General features: G+C 36.7%; 1 protein-coding gene across 1 annotated transcript in view; it reads left to right on the plus strand.

Annotated features, from left to right (window-relative positions):
* Positions 1–20,559, plus strand: part of LOC114665400 (interleukin-22 receptor subunit alpha-1-like) — a 94,163-nt gene that overhangs the window by 43,594 nt on the left and 30,010 nt on the right. The window contains exons 3-5 of the mRNA XM_028819944.2: positions 9,851–10,026; positions 10,234–10,388; positions 12,303–12,441. Of these exons, the coding sequence (XP_028675777.1) occupies positions 9,851–10,026; positions 10,234–10,388; positions 12,303–12,441 (470 nt within the window). The remainder of the gene's footprint in view (positions 1–9,850; positions 10,027–10,233; positions 10,389–12,302; positions 12,442–20,559) is intronic.

A 20,559-nucleotide genomic window follows, 5' to 3' on the forward strand; every position in this document is an offset into this window, starting at 1 on the left:
TTTACTTAAGAGGAAGCCGTGAATCACCTGGGTACGTGACTGAATGAGTGTGTCCTGCAAGAAAATGGCGACTCATTTAGGGATTTCCCTTACATTCAGCTCTGGGCTGCTCCAGCTGTTCAACAGAAAAGAAAAAAAGGACATGATAAACATGTGGACAGCAGTTATTTTTCAGCCATAATGATCGGCTGTATTAAAACATCTTAATGGAGAGACACCATGCTGCACATTTGCTCTTTAGAATCAAAAGGAATGTCAGGGGGAAATTCTTACAAGGAAGTGCCTGTTCTATGCAAAGCAGAATACAAGAAATGAGGAAAATTAAGTCATGACAAGGACTTTCCTTTAAGAAACTGAATTACGCCTGGCCTGACAGGCAAACAGTTCACCCTGTGCTCGTGACTTACTCAGCTTGTCACAGTTTTTTTAAGCATTTTCTCAGTCCTCATTTTTAAGGCAGATTAACTACCTTTTTGAAGAAAATATTACAAATTCTAACATCACCTCTTATGATCTAATTAATTTTGTCCAGAGAGTGTGATTTTATCCTTCTCACCACAGCATTTGTGTTTGCAGTTCTGTGTGAACATTTATTTTTACATTCTCTTCTGCTTTCCAGTTCAAAATTCTACGCCCAAGGATTTGAACTAACAGGGTCTATTGACATATAGAACATTTGTGACTGTTCTTTATTGCTAAGACATTTTCAATAACTTTCTTAGGCTTCTTTGCATTATTATTTGGAACTTAAACAATTAAATAGTCTATGATGGGAAAGAAAAAGAATAAAACTGATTTTATAACAATGTATATCTTTGCTTGAGTCTTTTTAATCTATGTATATATGGATATATATTGTGGACCACCGGGGCGCATATTGCCGCCCTAACCCCACGCAGACAGGCAGAGACACAAGTGCAGCACACAACACACTTTTTATTTTATTAACACACTTGGCACGTTTTAAAACCCGAGAGTCAGATGTGCTTCAGTCCCTCAATGTTCTTACACTTCTGTACCTGATGGGATTTACTCAGTTGTATTAAAGGAAATGAATATCGATTTTTATAAACTTTTATGTGAGTTTCTGGATATTTTGTGGTTTTGATGCATACAAATTTTAATTCTGATCTTAATGAACAAAGTTGTTTTTTTGTTATCATGGTATTTTTCTTTGTTTAAACATCAACATTTTGATGCAGTTGCATGCCATTTCATTTTGAAACAAGACACTATTACCATCAGAGGAATTTTACAAAACTGGATTTAAGCTGATTAAATGGCTGGAGACAAAAATGCAGATAAGAAGAAATGCTCCACATAAAATGTGGTGAGGTTGTCAGTAGAGTTCCACAGAGGTCTGTCTGGATCAATAAATTTTCTAATTTAAATTAAAATACATTGATTTATAGTCTGCAGTGGGCCGGCACCCTGCCCAGGGTTTGTTCCTGCCTTGTTCCCTGTGTTGGCTGGGATTGGCTCCAGCAGACCCCCATGACCCTGTGTTAGGATATAGCGGGTTGGAACATGACTGACTGACTGACTGATTTATAGTTAATAAACTTGTTAAATATGCAGATGACAAAAATTGGGGAAATATCAAGGATATCAAGGAGGCTGCAATAACAATTAACCTACTGTATAATAAAATGCTACTGTCTGTGTGTATGCGTGTGAGTGTGTGTGTGTGTGGTTCCTCTGTGGTCAGTGTGTCTTTGGTGATGAGATGGACAGAGGCAAGAGAGGCCAGGCTAGAGTGACTGAGACATATGAAAAGGAGTAAAGGCATAGGAGGCACTCTGAAAGTTGCCTTCAAAGGCAGGAAGAATGCAAATGATGTTTTTGCAGCAGGTAATGGGGGCCTGTCCGCAATTGGTGGTAGTCAAAAAAAATGACATGAAGTGAGCAAGTCACCTCGAAATGACAGAGTCTGACAAGAAAGCTTTACAAGAATGCACTCGAGAGAGGCAGCGTTGGGCAAGTGAGGCTCAGACACACAAAGATAGTGAGAAAAGGAACTCTGCAGGTACACAAAGGGCAAGAGATATCAAACATCAGATATTTTTTAACTTATTCTATTACCTTCCTTTTACAGGTAACATACTATCTATCTGTCTATCTATCTATCTATCTATCTATCTATCTATCTATCTATCTATCTATCTATCTATCTATCTATCTATCTATCTATCTATCTATCTATCTATCTATCTATCTATCTATCTATCTATCTATCTATCTATCTATCTATCTATCTATCCTATACTATACTATACTATAGTTTACATTGTTAAAATTGATAAATGTAAATCTAGAGCTGTTACACTCAAACTGTAAAATGCTCCAGTGAAACCACATCCAGAGTGCTGTGTGCAGTTCTGGTCACCATACTTTAAAAAGACATAGCAGTATTAGAGACTGAGCAACTACAATTCTGTAAATTATAGTTTCATTAGCAATGCACTTGGAGGTGGTTATTATTTTTTGTTTCTTTTGTGAGGTCATTTCAGCGTAATTTACAGTTTTGTTTTCATGAATGCAATAATGTTGTGTATAGCTACCATTAAGCATGTGTTACATTTCACATCATCTCTTTGTGTTATTTCTGTTTAAGATGGCAAGGTACATGGCTGAGCATCTAAGCTTGTGGATTTTAAATAGAGTTTTGACAGTTCTAGTTAGGTAAAGATATTATTGACAATGATTTACTGTTTATGACCATGACTTTGGCCTTTCATTTTGCTTTCATTTGCTTGCTGTTTTGACTTTTGGATGCAACCATCATCTTTACGGTTTATTTATCTTTTATTTAAGCCCTCATTAGTGCCTTCACCTGCTGTTCAAATGCCTCACTTTCAGTTCCAGGTCTAACCAAAAATCAGGTTGGTCAGATTAATGTCCTTCACCAGGTCTTCAGCTTACTTTAAAGCATTGATATTAAGTTAAGGAGAAAAGCATTTTAATTTGAAGCCAAGAAGGGCATCTTCACACAAAGCATGGTAGGAATCTGGAATCACCTACTGAATCAAGTAATTAAAGTGGAAGCCCTGATAACTTTGGAAAAGAAACTGAATTCAATATTTAGACAGTTTAGCTATTAGTGAACCAAATGAACTTGATGGTCTAAATTATTTTCTCTTTTTATACGAACATTTATATATATTTAGTCATTTAATACATGCAACACAATTAACAAAGATTACATGAAAAGATTTTTCATTATAAACCTATTTATAAAACCAACTTTTTACATGCCAGTGTGTCTAGTGGTGTGAAGACATATACAGCACAAAAGTGCATTTTTAATAATTTATGTTAAATGATTTAAGTGAAAATTAAAAATGTATTACTCTGATGGGCTTTTTTCCCATTAGGCTCTACATTGATGTAATTACAGATCAGATAATTCTTCAGAAGCTAAGATTCTCAAATGAAATTGTATGTCAGCTATGTTTTCATCATCTACAGTGTTATTCATGTAATAATCTTCAAAAAACTTCCAGTCTAATTTCTTGCGAGGGTGGCGCAGTAGTGTCGGAGTTAGTGTTACTGCCTTATAGCACCAGAGTGAAAAGTCATGTCAAATTCAAAGCGAACTTTATTGTCATCTCAACCATATACAAGTATACAGATAGACAAAATTGCAAAGCTCAGGGTCCACAGTGTAACAACATGAAGTGCAAATAATAAATTAAAAATAGAATTAAAATTAAAATTTAAAATTAAAACACAAACAAGACATTGTGCAAAGACAAGACAAAGAAGTAGCAGCAATATTGACGTGTAGCAAGCAATATGAACATTGATATCCAAATCAGGATTTGGGAAAATACTGTGTGGTGTTAGCAGGTTCTTCCTGTGTATGTGTGCCCTTTCTCTAGATACTCTCAAAATCTCAAAGGTGTTAACTGGTAACTCTAAATTGATCCAGAATTTGTATTTGCATGTAGGTAAGGTGGTCTGTGACAGACTGGCAGCACCATTCCTAGGTTGATGCCACCATTGATCTTAACTATGCTGTGATCTAGTTGGGTTCTCTATTCCCTTCCTCGGTGCATTAGCAGATTCAGAATCTGATTACATTTTTGCATTTTGTCTGACCTAATGTACTAGCTTGTGGCCTGGATAAGCTCCACTTACACTGCTGTATTTAGTGTAGTACATAGCTCTGGCTCTACCTTCAGTCTCTGGACTGTCCTTAACTCCCTTGAAGAAGTCTCCATTCTGCTTCTGCCAGTCTGCTCACTGTTTGGTCTCTCATTAAATCTATTAAAACTAAATGACACTTTGCAATTCTCACTCCCATGCTTTGAATTAACCATATTGCTTCAAATCTACTGATGTTTAAGTGCCTTGAGCAAGGGAAAGGCGCTATATAAATAAAATGTATTATTATTATTATTATTATTATTATGTTCAGGCACCTCTTGAAGACACACTTATTTTCACAGTTTCATGGGATTACTTTGACTTTCTATCTGTCTCTGCACTCCTTGTGGTTCTCTTCAGTTGTACTGACCTGATCAATCATCAAGCAGCTTTGGTTTTGAGTTCTACCTTAACATATATTCTTGTGATAATACACTTTTTGTCTTTAAATTTTAATTTTGTTCTCTGCTTATGACTTTTGTATTTTCCAGTTACTGATATTGTATACCCTAACTTGCTTTGTACTGTACATCACCCTGGATAAAGGAATCTTCAAAATAAAGAATAATAAAAATTTATGAATACCTTAGGTGTTTTAAAAATTGGACAATTAATAATTAATATTGATGGAAATAACATAAAAATAGAAAACAATGAAACATAAAATACAAATACCTTTGAACATATGCATAACACACTCTACATAGGCTCTTTTCCCCTTCCTTCATTCTGAATCACATTTGCAGCATGTGATTTGTGGACAAATTTTATCCCCTGGTCATTAGGATACTCATTAGCTACTCACACCGGCCACTGTGTGTGTATTTCTTTTATACATTATCTGATGTTACTTTTAATGTACCCTATGATGTTGATTTCAATGTCTGTTGCTAACACTGCCTCACTGTCACTTGTCTGTTGAAGACTGTATAAAGTAAAAATGTAACTGTACCATGTACATCTGACAATAAATTTGATCTGGACCATAATAGATGGGTGAATATGTCTTAACATTTCAGAAAACGTTGTTGGCATAAATTCAATAGTGTAAGCATGGTTCAATGGAGCCTGTAAGAGGAGAAGAGAGGGAAATCATTTAAGTTAAAAAGAACTTAAACATACATTTCACAGCTTACCAAATGTTTGATTTTTTTGTGTCACAGTTCATCTGGTCTAACAGAGTTAGGGTTTTCAAAAATATAAAAAAGCAAAAAAGCAATTCAAGTTGAACATCCTTCCCAAGCTCCTTTCTTTCACTTCAAAGCATCCCTATATATGTTAACAGACCTTTTTTTAGGAAATTAGATTCAATCATAACCTCATTTATTGGGAATTCGAAACTTCCACACATCCAAAGGGTGACTCTACAACGACCTTAGACAGAAGGGGGCATGGCACTACCCAACTTTCAATTTTATTACTGGGCAGCAAATATACAGATAACAAAGACCTGGCCATGGACACAAATCGATGAATATAAACAAGTCTGGTAAGCAATAGAATTAACATCCTGCAGTACTTCTTTAATTTGCCTGCTTTGTGCCTCAGTAAATACAAATCATCGTCAATACACCAATAATCTGATTGTTCTTTATTCTCTCAGAATATGGAACCTTTAAGACAGAGAAGCTTTTATCTGTTGCTCCTCTACACAACAACCACCTTTTTCAACCCTTTCAAACATACACAGTGTATAATGTTTGGGAAACATCTGGGATTAAAACACTTAAGAGATTTGTACATAAATAATGTGTTTGCATTTCACAAACAATTAAACTTCAAATTTAACTTCTCATCAACACAATTTTTTCACTGCTTTCAAATTATAAACTTTGCTAAATGGAACTTGCCCAATTTTCCTCACCTTCCACTTATTTCTATTCCAGAGGAAATACTGATGAGTCTTGAAGACTCAAATAGCATATCTACAATATATTTTTTCAAAGATCCCAGGGTACGGTGGGGAAAAGACCTTTCACTTAACATTTCAGCAAAGAAGAGGAAGGCAGCCATGCACAGAATACACTCTATTTTCATATGCGCAAAGCTCTCAATCATTTAACTTAAAATCTTTAATTGAGCACACTGATTTCATGTAACATTTTCCAAAATGCAACCAGGGCAAGAATCAACCTGTGAATGTTGCAATAAAGCTCCAGCCTCATGTATTGGGCATGCACCAAATTAACATAATTTTGTACAAAAACCTTTGAATGCCTAACAGACAACCTTTGTGTCACAATCCCTCCTAACCCACTAACAGCTGTGTTTGGTGGACTCCCAGATGGGCTTAAAGTGGTGAAGTACAAACAAGTCGTAATTGCCTTTACCTCACTACTGGCACATAGACTTATCTTAGGAAAATTGAGAAGAATTAGAAGAATCCACTTCTTTTAAGTCAGTGAGTATACTATCTGAAATTCTAAAAAATCTAATTCTCACTTAGAGGATCTGTTCAAAATGGTTTTAAAATATGGAAGTATCTAATCGATAACATTTTAGAATAAGTGTCTATATCGGGGAAAAGGTTACTCTTCATTCCTTGCTGCTTTTAAAGATTTGCTCTGGTTGTTGGCTCTCTGCTCTTTCCCTTGGGTGGGGGTTGAATTTTGGTTTGTAAAGTTTTGCTTGATTGTATGGAATGCTCTTTCCTTCAATTAAAATCAATGAAAATATATAAAAATAAATGAATAAATAAAAAAGCAAAAAAAAAATAGTACTACAAAAAGAAAAGACACCGACACTTCATCTTCTGTGAGGTGTCTGTGTCATTATTTTAAAATGATACATCTTACACAACATTCTAAAACCTGCTTAGTGTTATGAACAACAATCACAAGACTTCAGAGTACAACTGGAAGACAGGCACATAGTCACAAAAATGTAGTGAGTGTCAGAACCAGGAGAACAACCTAAGCCAAGAATCGTGAGAGAAAATCGAAGTCAGAAGGAGTGCAGGGAGTTCACAAACCAAACCAATAAAACAAAGAACATTTTTCAAAAGGTTTGAAAGAAATCTATGTAGTTGGATGGGGAGCATAACCCTGGATGCCATTTTATCCCATTGCGTTGTCATTGACAGGCCACAACCTCTAAGGACACGCCCACTCTGGGAGGGCCCTAGCAACATGAATCAACAATAGCGCTGTCAGAATGGCAGCAATATAACAGCCCAAATCAGAAATGAAAATTAAAATTATAAATGGATAGTCCAACAGAAGGAAACAACATTCCAGCAGAATTGGAAACAAAGTAGGAACCAGGCATTTCATGACAGGGCCCACTCGTCTCCTGCAGGACCAATTCAGAAGAGTCATTCATCCTGAGAAGTGGCAGGATGGCAACAGTACTTCAAGAATTAACATGTGAAAGCTGCCCAGAATGGCTGCTCACACCATTTAACCCAGGACACTGGTTCTGTGATGCAGCAGTGCCATCAACCCACCGTCATACCACCTAAAAAATGTAAGATGATAAGAAAACTCAGCTTTCCCATAAGCACGACCTTTGTGAAACTGAGTCCTGCAGCATCTTCTGGGTCCTGTGTATTTTTCCCTGCAGTTATTAATTTTTTTTAGTAAATGTTGTAACTTTGAATGTTTGCCATTTTATAGCTATGTCCTACTTGAGAGGTTAGACTTGGATAATAATAAATTGTTAAACCGTCTCAAGGAATGAAGTCGGGAGGAAGAGGAATGAAGCTTTCTGGAGGAAGGAGGAGGCAGAGTAAAAAAGAGAGGGAGAGATAGAAAGAAAGAGAGAGAGAAAGATGAAGAAGACAAGAAAACAAAGTGTTATAGTAGGCTGCTTTATGCTTCTTGTACTGTGTTTAGGTGGGAAACGTTTGGGAAGAGTTTTCCACAGCTAAATTAAACCCTGTGTGCTGTGCTGGACCTGTGCCTTGTGTCTGTCTGTTGGGGTTGGGGAGCTGGAGTGCCCCCTGTAGGCCATATTGTGTAGAAGGGTCCTTTCATTAGAATGGCTGGCCCAGCATTGACTCAGCTGTCTAATGTCCAGTATGGAGGAAGCTGCTTGTTGGCCAAGGTCTCTAGAACTCTGACTGTATCTGGCTTGTCTGACTCCTTTTCTACAAACTGATGCTGGTTCTACAATTAGCAGATGGACAGATATTGTTGTTTTTCATTTATGTTAATTAGTTCCTTTTTTATGTATTTGAACAAATCTGTATCCTCATATGTGATAGCTCCATATTTAGTGAGTGCTGTAATCTATTTTTGCCACTACTGTATTGTATTTCTGAGATGGCAATGATAGACTGATCATCTAGCTCTGTGAAGAGGATAACTTGTATTCTGTTTTGTGTGTTGTATTTACCTCATTTTTTGACACTCCTTGCACGCCCAGCCTACCTGGAAGGGGGTCTCTCTCCCTCTGAATTGCCCTTCCCAAGATTTCTTCCATTTTTTTCCAACATGGGTTATTTTTGGTAGTTTTTTCTTGTCTTCTTAAGGAGTCAAGTCTGGGGAGATGTCAAAAAACAGGGCCTGTTAAAACCCATTGCAGTGTTCCTTGTGTGATTTTAGGTTATTACAATAAATAAATAGTTGTTCTTATTGTTGTTACTGTTTTCTGATAGCTCAATAAGACAGGTGATTTTGCTTTCTCATTTTAATGGGCCACAAGAAATGCCTCCAAAACTAATACAAACAGGGAACAAGAAGAAGTTAGCTTAATGTTTTTACCAAGCTGAGTACTGTCAGTATCACGGTATCAGCAACTGCCGTTACACTGTTCATCATCACTGACATGATGCCCCATACTGACAAGCTCTAACGCCTCCATGAGGTTGCCATTTATTGTTTTTACATAAAAGTATCTATCTCCTCCTAATTGAAATCTCCTAATTTAAAGAATGCACTCTTCTTCCTAGCTTGTTGGCTGCTGCCAGTAAAATATTTAGCATCACATTCATCTCAGTCCATCCACCCAAAGAAGATCTCACAGACCACCCCCTTCCAGTCTGGCTGGCAAAGATGTCTCTGCACTCTGCTACAAAATTTCTTTGCAAAATCAGTAATGGGCACATAATGATTTTTATTACTACTGTATAACATACTTTTCAAATTTATTTTCATGGGCCTCCCCAGGCTTTTAGGAGGTCCATAAGATTTAGACCCCTTGGAACCCTCCCATATTTTGCAGTTTGGTTGAGACTGAGAGGTGAATTCCACTTAAACACTAAGGTGGAACAGGAGCTTTCACTGAGGCACGGGAACAATGCTTGAGTGTAGAGCTCCAGCCAGGCTCCCACTTTTATCTTCCTTACCCACATCACATGATTGTGACTCAATTAATGTTTCCTAGCGACTGATAGAAAGGGGAGGGACCAGGGGCAAATTGTACCCACAAGCAAAGACCAGGGACAGAGTGCAGGCTGCAGCCAGAAAGATTTATTTAGTATTCAAATTATAGATAATCATTAAAGTGGGACGAACACTATAAAGAAAAGGGTAAAGAGAGAAATGAGAGAAAAAAAAATCTTGTTTATAGGTAGCTTTTTTTTTTTGATATCTGGTTGTGGTAGCAGATGTTAATTATGAATAAAATGAAGGCCAGTAAATTGATTAATAAATACATTAATAAAAATATGCATAAATAAATATTTGTTTGACTCATTCCTTGCCACTTGTTAAAGTCTGATTTTGTGAATGTAATAAAGAAATTTGAATGTCTTTTCTAGGTATGGTAACAAGAAGTGGGAAGAAAAACCTGAATGTTACCAAATTAAAGAACATTCGTGCAACCTGACCATGGAAACTCAAGACTATAATGAAGAGTATTGTGCTCAAGTTATCATGGTTTCGGACACAGACACACAGATCATGCAAACAGGAAGATTTAATTCAAAACGTGAAAGTAAGTCTGCTTCTGTTCAGAATCCAAGTGTCTTTAATCTGGTGCTTTCTTAAGGACAACGTGCAAATGTTTTGGATTTACTGACCATCTTGTATATTTCTCTGAGTTACACAATAAACCTGCTTTGGATTTCTCACGTTATTTCTTAATAAATTTATGTGTATAATTACTTTGCTTTTAAGAGTAAGTACTTTAATTTATTTTCAGCAAACTTTGGCCCTCCTGACGTGACCCTGATACCAACTGAGAGATCGATAAAGTTTTCAGTACAGCTTCCTTGGATTCCTTACACGGCACAAACACTGGACAGCATTTACAAAGACATTAAATATTATGTGACGTTCAACGTTTCCAAGCACATGGTAAGGAATTCTAAAAAGCACAAAGCTCTGAATTATTTTGCAAGAAAATATCGTTTTTCATGTTCATATCTTCATAATTTAGTGTGCATCCTGGTGTTTCAATGATCTATGATGTCAAAAGAAACATTTATAAATGAATTTGAGTACATTCATTGTTTTAAATCAAGCAGTTTTGTAGATTTAAAGGATAAGTTCAGCATTTTTGATGTTTTCAGGTATTTTTTTCAGCATCACGGTATATATTAATTTGCTACATGAAGCTAAAGTGCAGCATAATTAATAAATTAAAAAAAATAACCAGTCTGTCCTTATATTTTATAATGGAGCTAAGTACTAGGCTCCAATGTGAAAAAAAGCCTTAGAAATGACCGGATACGCACACTTAGACATAGCAAAGAGTACGTGTTTCTGAGGCAAGCTTGGGACAACAAAAGTGAACCGGAAGTAACAGATTTTATCACAGATTCTTGGCACTATTTTCTCAGTTTAAGGACACGTTTCCTGCCCTGTCTGATCACGGTGGGTGCTGTGGGTGGAGTTATGACAGCCACCCCCCCAATTCAATAGCAATAACGGCACTTGGTGTTGACTTTCCATGGGGAATCCACATTCCTGACCCCAAAAGCATTCTGTGGAGGAAGATTTGTGGCAAATCTTCCTTTTAAAATGGCTGAATCTCACAACAACAGTTTGCCTTTTTTTCATTTTCCTTTTTCAAAATGACATGAATACACTGTATTGAAATATGTGGATCAATACTCAATAATATTTTTGGCTTGAAAAAACAGATATTTTTGGTAAATTGTATACCTTTTATTTACAATGGGACCCCAGTACCCATAAGCTCCATTGTAAAATGAAACAGTGGGCTAATTATGTTTTTTTTTCAGTTTATGAAATATGCTTTACCTCAGAATATTTTAACTTCACGTGGCATATTAATGTACAGTATGATTGTGAAAAAATAAGTTTGACTTGAAAAACGTATGCTTTAAGTTTTTCAGTGAAACGTATTTTAATTATTGGTAAGTTTAGAATTTACATTTTACATTGCATTTGCACTTCATACTGCTGCGCATCTTTCTTCATGTTGCCCTGACATTTAATGTCTTGTAAAGGCATCATGAACTACAACTCCAAACTTTATCCTTAAGCACTTTAAAAAGAAACACGATTATGTGGAAAGACTGACACAATACATCACATCTATACAAACATGAATTTTACAGCAGGGGTTGGGACATCATTTAATTCTCTCAAAGCCTGCTACAATTATAATTTATCATATAAGCCAAGGGAGCCATGCTGGGGCTTTATTCCACTGGATTTTGTAGACAGTGCTCAACGATGATGAATGAAAAGTGTCCGACATTTTACAGATGCTGGAGAAAATCGTTTCTCTCCTGGATATTAAAAGACAAATTTTCAAAGAGAGGCTTAAAGAAGTGTAAACTGTGGTAACTAACATCATGATGTGCATGTAGGCTGATATTTCGACGTGAATGTTTATGTGATGGTCAGCACACGGTTATAAAACAGGCTACTGCTGCTACATAACAAGGGAATTCGTTTATTGAACTCTTAGAAAGTTTGGCTTTACATGATGAGTTTCATTTAAGAACTTTTCTTCCAATTGAGCAGCTCTTTAATGTACGTCTTATCATTAATGTTTCTGGTAGTGAGACCCATTATTCGCAACACACTGATAACTAGGACCTGTTTTTATAGCATTAGTTTTATTGTAACAAGATGATAAAGTGATCTTAAAACAGCTGGCAGCCTGCAGCTATTAATCTGTAAACTTTGAATGTATTCATGGACTTCAGTTGATTGTTAATGACTGAAATCTGCATGACTTCACATTAGGCGTTTGGGCTAATAACATTTTCTAAAAATGTTTTTGATTATCACCAGCAAAATGTGATGATAAACAGGACATCTCAGATTGAAAATCTTTCTCCGGAAACAAAATACTGTGGAGTGGTGACCTATGAGAGCAGATCCTACATCAAGACAAGCCTGCCCAAATACTTCTGCATCACAACCCTGCACGGTAAGAATTTGTTTGAATATTCTGTAAGGCAAAAGCACTAATAGGCAAAGTGAATCAAAGTGCACATCATATGGAGGGCTACGTGTACACTAGGACACTCTGTGTGTTTCTTTCCACATTGCCATTTTATATATCATAGTTGTGCCATGCCACTTTGATAAAGGTAATTGAATGAATTTGGTAGGCTGACACCAGAATCCCATCCAGAGTTGGTCCCTGCTTTACAACCAATGTGCCTCAATATGACTTGGCTCCCAGCAGTGGACTCACCAGGTTCAGAAAATGTATTGAAGGACAACACCTAATGAATAAGCTATTCTAGGCTTAATGACCTGTACTCCTCCATTTGTATGTTATTTGGAGACAATGTAGTGCATATGTGTAAATGTTTTCGTGTTTTACTAGTTGTGTAAGGGCTTATCCTCTGAGAAATCTGGTTAATAGAGATAGATATCTCTGTGAATAACCCAATTATTAGGCCATGTAAACCCTTAACCGGGTTACTGTTAAGGATTTTGTAGTCTTCACATGTCTATTGCACTCTTTCAGCCTGCACATGTGTTACCTCTACACACGCTTTCAGTAGCTACAAGTAGAAGCATCTATAAAATACATTTCTATAGGCAAATGTTCAGGCGATTGCATTATTTCTTCTTCTGTCAGACATTTGTCTCAGTATTTCAGAAAGAGCTGAATTTATGCTGATGAGTTGAATGTATAGATCTAAACTCAGCTACCCAACCTTGAGAGCAGTAGGATATCTCAGTAAAAGCAACACATGTTACATAGTCCAATTGCCTTTTAAAGTAACCTAACACAATACTTATCTCACTGAAGTAAAATAGCTGCATTATTAGTATTCTAGCAGCCCTGGGTGTAAGGCTAGAAGCACACATACCGGCTCCTTCTCAAAAAAAAAACTGCGTTGTATGTCTTCTGGTAACAGAAACCTATAAATAAAGAGTTCATTTGATTAAACATATTGATAAAACATAAGAAAGTTATCACAAGCATCATGCATATTTTTAGATTCACGATAGCCAGTGATGACATTTAACTCTTTTCTGCGCAGTTTAATGGCATTGGACCATTTTGAATAAGGTGAACTCCAAAAAATTACTTTCCCATGTAAATGAGGATTTGTAAAAAAAAAAAAAAGTTTCTGTATTAACCGGGTAATTCACCATAATCTGGTTATTTGTGTGCATCAAAACGCACTCATTATTAAGGCAACAATGTACCAGTACAAAGGACAAAAATATCTTTATTGTGATCATTTAAATGTATTATCTAAAATGGGTAAGATTAGATAGATAGATAGATAGATAGATAGATAGATAGATAGATAGATAGATAGATAGATAGATAGATAGATAGATAGATAGATAGATAGACTTATAAGTAAACTCTGCTCTCAGTACACGAGAAATGACGTTACATTTATCGGTAAAGAAAAATTAATACATAAGGGTTATAAAGTTTTCAGTGTAAAATGCAGCCAAACTAAGTGATAATTAAAACAAAGTAATGAATGACCCCCTGGTTTGGACTACTAGTGTGAAAACACCTTAAATATATGTAAATTTTGTATGAATATATAAATTTCGCATTAAGGTGCTTTTTTGAATATAGAACAATGAGATTTATTCATCCATCCATCTTCCAAACATGCTTATCTAGAGCAGGGTCATGGGGAGATTAGGGTCAGTACCAGCAAGCATCGGGCAGGAACAATCACTAGACAGGGTGCCAGACCATCACAGGGTGAACACACAACAAACAAATCAGGGGCCAGTGTAGCATAGCCAATTCACCTAACGTGTGTATCTTTGGACTGTGGGAAACCCATGTGGATGTGAGGATAACAAGCAAACTCCACACAGGGAGCAACCAGGACTTGAACCTTGGCAGCAAGGCAGCAGCACTGCCATCGAACCACTAGGATGCTCCTAATGAGACCAATCTGAGGTAAAATGACTCTCAAATTGTGAATGTGGCTGAGTGTGGAAGCGCTGATGTAATGGTTAGAGCTTCAGGTGAATGGGTTTCTTGTATTTGGTCTGCTGTGTGTGAGTGTACCCTAGGATGGACAGGTAGCTTGGCATGGATCTTTCCTGTCTTGTATAACCTCTCCTGCTGAGGTATCTTCCAGCACCCTGCCCTAATTGGATTAAACAAGATCAGAAATGGATGTGTGGATTTATTCACAGGTTTAATATTTGCTCATTGCAAACATCACACCCCAAAAGTGTTCAGCACACATCAAAACTCAAAACATTTTTTTGCCCTCATTATTGACTAACCCTTTACTAGAAGACAGGGAAAATAGACAGGTCGTTATATTATTTAGCCTAAATGAATTATAAGTCTAATGTTACTACAAATTATTTCTGAATAAAGGGTCAGAGAGGGAGAGCTTTGCCCAGTGAATAAAATACATTAATTAAATTGAAACAATAATTCAATCACTCAGTCAGTTTGGTGCACAGCCCTAACTTAATGGCAAGCGATTTGCTTTATGGAAATGGTGCCACAAGGAGCAGCTTTCATTAGCCACTCCTGCAAACAGCACATTAGAGAAGATGTTAAAATGCACTCAGCCCATTGCATGGAAGGAAACTTTAAACCGGCTTTAGTTTGAGTAAACCTGCCTTTCAATTTTTAGGAACGGATTCACTTCATCGGCTCAAATACTGTTTATATATTTAGGCCTCATTTCCCTTCTGATTAGCAAGGCTGATGTGAATAATAACACTCGACAGAAGCAGACTTATGCAGCCCACACTTAGAAAAAGCTGGACTGTCAAGGGAATGCATGTCAGAGGAAATCAAGACATCTGTAAGAGAATTTTAAAGGCACCTACAAAGGGACATTAAAAGACAGCATTTAGGCAGAATCAGCTATTGAGTCGAGTCATTTCAACAGGAGACAAAGATTTGTTAAGAAGCTGTAGCGATAGTCAGGGAATTTTGAAAACAATTCAAAGATGGGAATGGTAAAGGGCTACATCAGGATGTATCTGCAAAGTAAAAGGTAAAGATTATTCCAACCCTAAAAAAAAAATAGAAAAGAGGGTTAGAAACACAGTGTTTTGGCTGTGTAGCCATCATAAGCAGGTGAAGAGAAAGGAAAAAGCAGGTTACATATCTAGGAGGGGAAGGAGGGAACAAGTCAGGGAGATGAAAGACAAGAGAAGGTGCAAACATCTATCTATCTATCTATCTATCTATCTATCTATCTATCTATCTATCTATCTATCTATCTATCTATCTATCTATCTATCTATCTATCTATCTATCTATCTATCTATCTATCTATCTATCTATCTATCTATCTATCTATCTATCTATCTATCTATCTATTATATAGTGCCTTTCATATCTATCTATCTATCTATCTATCTATCTATCTATCTATCTATCTATCTATCTATCTATCTATCTATCTATCTATCTATCTATCTATCTATCTATCTATCTATCTATCTATCTATCTATCTATCTATCTACCTAACTACAAAGAGGACTATTTCATTTATGTTAGGTAGAATGCCCAGAGGGGACTGGGTGGTCTCGTGGCCTGGAACCCCTGCAGATTTTATTTTATTTTTTTCTCCAGCTCTCTGGAGTTTTTTTTTTGTTTTGTTTTTTCTGTCCACCCTGGCCATCGGACCTTACTCCTTTTCTATGTTAACTAATGTTGTCTTATTTTAATTTCTTATTTTGTCTTTTATTTTTCATTTCTTCATCATGTAAAGCACTTTGAGCTACTTTTTGTATGAAAATGTGCTATATAAATAAATGTTGTTGTTGTTGTTTTTATCTATCTATCTATCTATCTATCTATCTATCTATCTATCTATCTATCTATCTATCTATCTATCTATCTATCTATCTATCTATCTATCTATCTATCTATCTATCTATCTATCTATCTATCTATCTATCTATCTATCTATCTATCTATCTATCTAGAGGTGTAGTGAGAAGTCAAGCAAAATGACACCTTTTATTGGCTAACTAAAAAGATTACAATATGCAAGCTTTCGAGGCAACTCAGGTCTCTTCTTCAGGCAATAAGAACATTTGAGTCTTTCCTGGAATGACCCTCAAGTCATCTCCTTGTTTCACTTATGTGGACGGTCTGACACTTTCTACAAGAAATACTGCAATGGATTGGCAGGATGCCTACTGTTTAATATTGCGGTATCTAAAAGACCAGAAAAAATGTATTGATTTTGGCACATTTATATAAGAAAAATAAGAAGAGCCCACTTCTCCATCCCACAAGCTCACACTCTTCCACATTTCACCATACATCCCCTGAAGCAACAATTTGTGCTAACAGATGGTACCATTAAGGGAGCTGCAGACCTTCTGAATTGCATTGTCATTAATCTCATCAGGTCTGCACAATCCCAGACTTTAGTACTTCATCTACAACAATATGGAGAACAAACCCAACAAGCCGGAGGAAGAAGCTTCTCCTGTTCTACCTGTTACAACACTATGAGTTCTGACTCTTCTCTTTTGCCGTATGAAGGATCACTGTTCAAATCTGACAGGACAACAGAAGAAGCTAAGCTCATTCTTAGGCTTAATCACATAATGAAGGCTATACAGCTGACTCTAACCTTCTTTTTTAGTGTGGGAATAAGCTTTACCATTATTTCCTTGAGAGTTTAAAAATCCTCTCCTAACATTATATAATGTACTTCATAATGGTGCAAAGTAAAAGCTGAGTTGAGCTGGCACACCTCAAGGCAAAAGTTGTTTTTTAAAGGAAAGGCACTTAACCCTGATTGACACTCAACAGGCTCTGAACTTTGGACTTGGCTAAACATTTGTAAAGAATCATAAAAAGAGCTCCTGTGGGCTGTTGTTTGACTTGGCTGAGTTAAGTAAAGAAGCAAACCATAGGACACAAAAGCCTGAGCAGGATAAAGATTAGGAAAGGACACTGGGATGCAGGCAGCCTGCCACCAGCCCTTGTTTCTTTTTCCCCTTTTTTATAGTTTCTTCACTTAAAGAAATAAAATTAAATAAGGTAATTCAAGGGGTCACAAGTGCATTGTGACAACTTTAAAGTAAACCTAAGAAGGGCAGAGTAGGAGATCTCATAGGGTGATAAGTTCTGAGTAAATGCACAAAGCGTACTTGCATCCTGTAAAGTTCATATTGGCCATTCAGACTCTAGCAGTGTTTAGGTGACAATTCACTTGTCAGATGTTTTCATTTACTGCCACTGAGTATAGAGAAAGGTTCTTAAAAGAAGCTGAACTTTATTCCCAAGATGCTGTTTATCCATTCATGAGATCTTAATTATGGGCCTCGTGAATTTCATTTTCTTACTTCTTTCTCAGGATGCCAGAGTAATTGTGATTCTGTCTTCCAGCTGCCAGAAATGATTCATAAACACTAAATTTGTAACAAAACAAATTTGTGAAACACAACCAAAAATCGTATTATTAGAATATGTATATATTTAATCTCATCCAAGTGCAAAAGAATGGAAAAAAAATTGCTCTGGTGTAGAGCAGAGAAAGTGGCGGACGACAAGCAGAGCACTTACCTGCAAGCACTTCAGATGCACTTCTCCACTGCTAAAGTCTATTGGTTTGGGCACATGGATCCTGGAAAGACCCTGGAAAGATCCTGTCTTGGTATGGCTTATGAAGTTGTGGAAGTGAGTGAAGATGGTGTTACCTCTCACCCAAATAGCAGGTGGGAGGTGGAACTGATGGCATGCACAAGGTAGATGAGTGCATGTAAAGCCATGTGGAAGGAGACCCTTTAGGAGCAATAATCCTGGATTTCCTTACCAAAGATTTTCACACACCCCAAATCCTCATTTTAGTGCATTTCTTGTTTCACAATTACACAATCTCATGGAAACAAGTTTTAGTGGCAATTATGGAAGACAAAAACTTGGCTGTATCACATATTAGTCATGTCTGGCAGAAGAAAGACAATCTTTATATTATAGAGAAAGAGTTGATATAGGAAACCATTCCAGATCAGCAAAGTTTAGAACTGAATTTGAGGGTTTCTTTATGGCTGATGGGAAGCCATCTTCAAAAACAGAAGCCAGAGCTAAAAAAGTATAGAGTACAAGCAATGTAACCAAGAGACAAGCTAAACGTCAATACAGGTTTAATATCCTTAATCCAAAACTTTGGAATCCAAACCTTTTTAAGCACCGACATGACACCACAAGTAGAAAATTCCCCACCTGACCTCACTTGCCTTAGGACTCAGACCAATGTTTCCTCAAATATTTTCCTGACGAGTGGAATTGAACAACACATCAGCTGGTACTTACTGTTTATGACCGATTTCTCCAATGCCCCCTTTGAATATTGAGCAATGCGAAGCACCACAACACATAAGACAGGTGGTCCTTCATGAAGTATCAAACAGCAAGTAGCACCATCGCACGAACGACGGCCAGGGGGTGTCCGATGGAGATTTGGGAGCATAAACAAAGGGCAAAAACAGCTGCATGACACTTGCAAACTGGAGTGCAAGAGGGGGAGTTAGTGGCAATGTAACAGCTGCATAGTAGTTCAAAAGTGCTGCATGGCACATGAGCAGTTTAGAGGGAACTTAGTTAGTTTGTTATCAGCCACAGTCACCGCCTGACCATCATGCATCACTCACTGTGTTTTTTGCTCATTCTCTGTGTACATTAACCTTTAAATCAAAACACAGCATCATAGATGGAGACTGAAATCCTATGACTGTTTATTGTTGCTGTTGTTTAACAGCTGATTACAAGTATTTTGCTGATGGTCCTGTGCAGAAATTTTGATTCATGAACAAATTTATTAAAAAATATTGTATAAAATGACCATCAGGCTATTTGTATAGAGTGCATATGAAACTTAAATTTTGTGTTTAAATTTGGGTCCCATCCCCAAGATATCTCATTATGTTTATGCAAATGTTCCAAAATCTGAAAATATCTGAAATCCAAAATACTTCCGGTCCCAGGCATTTTGGATAAGTAGAAAGATCCCTATGATGGAGTTTTAGGCAAAAAAAAAATGATGGAGAAGTCAAAGCATAGGTGGTCAACACATAAGCGTCATCCTTACAAACCTGTGATATTTAGAGGAGTAAAGGAGACATGTGTAGTGACACTCGGAGAATGGAAAAGAGAAAGAAGAGTCCGTTTAAGCACAAAATCTCCTTACATCCTAATTATAATTGTCAGGCAAGCGAGAATAAAATGCAAGACCAAGGAAGGTGCACTGCAAGGTTAAAAAAGTCATGGTAAGAACATTACTAATTTCTTAAAATATACTATAGCTTCTACACACAACCATAGATCTCGTATGAAAACAGCCAACTGGAGGTGTACTATAAGGAGATAGATGAGGAAAAAGTCTCTATTATATACACCTGACCAGAACTGAAATATTACTTTTATTATTCAGAGTATCAGATGTGAGTGGCACAGAGTCATAGGGTTTTGTCCTTTTGCCCTGAGTTCTAGTTATTATCTGTGAGGAGTTTACCCATTCTCCACATTTTACCATGGCCTTTATTCTGGGTTCTCCAATTAAATTCCACAGCTCAAAGATAAGATGTGTTTCTTTGTATTGTGGAACTGGCCCCATGTTAATATTTGATGGTGTTCCCATCCAAATGTTAAAGATGTGGAAAATAATTTGGCTGATGATACTAAGTTGGCCTATTGTGAGTAAGCATGCCTGACAATGTCCAGGTTTGTTTCAGCTTGGCTAGGTTTGGAAAACTGATGGAAACAATGAATAACAATGTCAAGAACAATAATGTTCTGTATAATACAAGAAGTGCAATTGTATGATAAAGGTGGTAACCGAAGATGAAAGCAGAAGCCAAGTTATACATGTCTGAAATAACCCGTGACATAAATACCTGCATATCTCTGAACTAATCGCATCAGTGAGTGGCACAGCTGTAGGCTCCCATCCCAGAGCTGGCTGTTGTCTTTGAATAAAAAAGAAAATAAAAGAGGTCATCAAAGGGCAGAGTTAGGGTCAAAATCCGGCACAGACCATGAAATGTAATGTAATGTAATAAGGAATGTAAGATGATTAGCAAAAAAAAAGTAAAGGCATAGACATGGAAATC

This window comes from Erpetoichthys calabaricus, chromosome 14 (assembly GCF_900747795.2).
Source record: "Erpetoichthys calabaricus chromosome 14, fErpCal1.3, whole genome shotgun sequence".
Taxonomy (NCBI): Eukaryota; Metazoa; Chordata; class Cladistia; order Polypteriformes; family Polypteridae; genus Erpetoichthys; species Erpetoichthys calabaricus.